At 48.8% G+C, this 2,935-nt stretch overlaps 2 protein-coding genes across 2 annotated transcripts; both read left to right on the top strand.

Annotated features, from left to right (window-relative positions):
- Positions 1 to 111: 111 nt before the first annotated feature.
- GNI_069900 (hypothetical protein) lies at positions 112 to 626 on the top strand (the record flags this gene model as incomplete). The annotated part of the gene is made up of 3 exons (XM_011131974.1): positions 112 to 149; positions 186 to 255; positions 339 to 626. 3 exons carry the CDS (start codon positions 112 to 114, stop codon positions 624 to 626), a joined length of 396 nt encoding a protein of 131 aa, XP_011130276.1.
- Positions 627 to 640: 14 nt separating this feature from the next.
- On the top strand, positions 641 to 2,929 carry GNI_069890 (monogalactosyldiacylglycerol synthase; the record flags this gene model as incomplete). The annotated part of the gene is made up of 2 exons (XM_011131973.1): positions 641 to 954; positions 1,010 to 2,929. Coding segments are annotated over 2 exons (2,234 nt in total), but the record flags the coding sequence as incomplete, so codon positions are not given.
- Positions 2,930 to 2,935: the final 6 nt, after the last annotated feature.

Genomic DNA, 2,935 nt, shown 5'->3' with positions numbered 1-2,935 from the left:
CCACGAGATCTGGAGCGATCTCCACGAGATCTGGAGCGATCTCCACGAGAACACCGCCAGAACACCGCCACTTTTTTAGTCATCAACTGTGCACCGCAACTGGAGGTGCTGATGGAAGCGCAGAATCATTCACATTCACAGCTGACAAGGTGAGCCAGACGTGTTGAATTCGTCACGAATTTTAGGATACTACTGGAGATTGCAGGTAACACAACTCAATCGTCAGCATATCAACAGATCGAACAACTTACAAAGGTAACTCCCCACTGTCTAAGGTTGTGAAATGACATTCCTACTCACTCTGTTAAGTTAATGCTGTATTAATTGATGTGTTATAGAAATTAGACGTAGCTAGAGCAAATATACGAACGTTAGAATCCGAAAAGAGATCGTTAGAAGACAAGTTAACTTCTTGTCAACAGCAATTACGTAAGTCTCATAAGGCGTTAGAATTCCAGGCAAGACGAGTACTCCAAGCGAAGACATTCAAGAAGCCACCAAGACTGGCGCCACCTGAAATATATGGTCAGCATCCCGCTGCTTATATGGGCAAGAAATCAGGATTGGTAACCGTCCATGATCCAGTTGTTGCACCGGACAAGAACGTGATCACTAAAACCCCGTAAAAACTTTTTTTGCCATGGATCCTAAACGTCAAATCTTGATTCTTCTATCCGATACGGGAGGTGGGCACCGGGCATCAGCAGGTACACATTACACGGAGGGAGCCATACACTGTGGTAATACATGGGAGCACACGTTTAAGAGGACACACACAACGCACACAGGTTTGTTCCATGAACTTGTGGATCACACGTTTGTGGATTACTTGCTTGTGGATCACACGTTTGTGGATCACACGTTTGTGGATCACTTGCTTGTGGATCACACGTTTGTGGATCACTTGCTTGTGGATCACACGTTTGTGGATCACACGCTTGTGTTGGTTGAATAGTGTGTGTTGGTTGAATAGTGTGTGTTGGTTGAATAGTGTGTGTTGGTTGAATAGTGTGAATGTAATTGTTGGTATAGGGGCGATAAAGGAAGGATTGATATCATTGTATGGTGAAGATGCGTTGGAATTTACGATCTTGGATATTTGGACTCAGTATGGTTCATGGCCGTTTAATTCGTTCGTTTCTGTGTACCGATTTGCGTCTGAGAATCCTTGGTGTTGGCGTTGGATGTATGAGAGCTCTAAGTCGCCGATATCACGTTCTTTATTTCTGGCTAGTGGGTATGCTGTGTCAGGACAGAAGTTCAAAAAGGTATTGGATGAGTTACGTCCTGACTTAATAATTTCTGTGCACCCATTATGTCAGCATGTTCCATTACAGATCTTGGAAGAGTTGAACGAGGAGAATGGGTACAAGCCTCCGTTTGTAACGGTGGTAACAGATCTTGGGGGTGCGCATCCGACTTGGTTTCACCCAAGAGCAACACGTGTTTATGTACCTTCGACTACAATCCTACAGGCGGCTAGAACAGAGGGAGTTAATGAAGCGAGACTTAAACACTTTGGTCTGCCACTCAGAAAACAATTCTGGACCAAACAAGACCCGCCTACCCCGGCAGGCATGCGTCAAAAACTGGGGCTACGCAGAGAATATCCCACTGTCCTTCTCGTCGGTGGAGGCGAGGGAGTCGGAGCACTTGATTCAGTTCTAGAAAGTGTCATGACATGGTCACTAAAATCGTCCGAAGAAGTCAAACAGATTAACGTTGAGGAAGGCGATCTACTCAGCGAACTACAGGTCATTATAGTCTGCGGAAAAAATGAACACACTCGTGCGAAAGTGCTTAAGGTTATCGATGACCTTAATAATATATATCCAAACCAAATTACATTAGATAACCGCAGCGCTCAATATACCGGTCCCGGAGCTGTAAATACCGACGCACGTAAGTACTTCGCCAAGGATCGTGCCGCATCCGAAAAGCCTATCACCATTCGCTCTGCACAGTACGTAGAAACGCCCCTCCGCATGGAACCAAGAGGCGTTGATTCTAGAGGCGTTGATTCTAGAGGCGTTGATTCTAGAGGCGTTGATTCTAGAGGCGTTGATTCTAGAGGCGTAGAGCGAGATTTACCCAGCTCCCACAAAAAGGAACCAGACCTCGTCCCTATGCCCACCGGCATGGATCAAATGCCCCGTCGTGCCCAACCTGTTGCCACCTCTAATGTCGATTTACCCAGTGACTTTGAACAGGGCGCTGCGGCCCTCATGCGAGAAGAATCCGTGGAGGCCGAGAAACAACGCGTCAAGAAACTTCTGGAAGAAATGGAAAACGGTATAGAGGAAATGAAACCGCTCAAGGTGGACTGCAAACGCTCGGGAAGCCGCGAATCCCACATGCTCCACGCCAACGACCCGATCGGAGACCAAGTGACTCCCAGCCAACTTCTTCCTGGGCAGCGAAGCCCTGGGCGGCAAAGCCCTGGGCGGCAAAGCCCTGGGCGACAGTCAGGTGGGCAATTAGGAGAACAGTTAGGAGACCAGTTGAGCGGAGACCTGGACAATGAGGCTGGCCAGGTGGTGAAGACGAAGCGGCAGAGTCTGATCAACAACGACGGCGGGCCTCCAAAACCGGTGGTGCATCCATTGTCTGCGCGTGCGGAGACGGAGGACAACGACATCCACGTTAACGCCGTGGTGTATGGCTTCGTTAGCAACATAGATGAACTCATGGGCGCTAGTGACTTGATTGTAACCAAAGCGGGTCCTGGGACCATCGCGGAAGCCACTACACGGGGGCTGCCCGTTCTACTGAGCAGCTACATGCCCGGGCAAGAAGAAGGCAACGTGTCCTATGTTCTCAAAAGCCGATTCGGCACCTACTGCGACGATGCTGAGAAACTCGGACTCATTGTCCGAGAGTGGCTCCTAAACCCCCGGTTTGAAGTCAAGCTCGACAACATGCGATACAGGTCCGC

Source organism: Gregarina niphandrodes, assembly GCF_000223845.1.
Source record: "Gregarina niphandrodes unplaced genomic scaffold scaffold00011, whole genome shotgun sequence".
Taxonomy (NCBI): Eukaryota; Apicomplexa; class Conoidasida; order Eugregarinorida; family Gregarinidae; genus Gregarina; species Gregarina niphandrodes.
The sequence above is the reverse complement of the archived record's forward strand: the minus strand, read 5'-3'. Positions and strand labels throughout refer to the sequence as shown.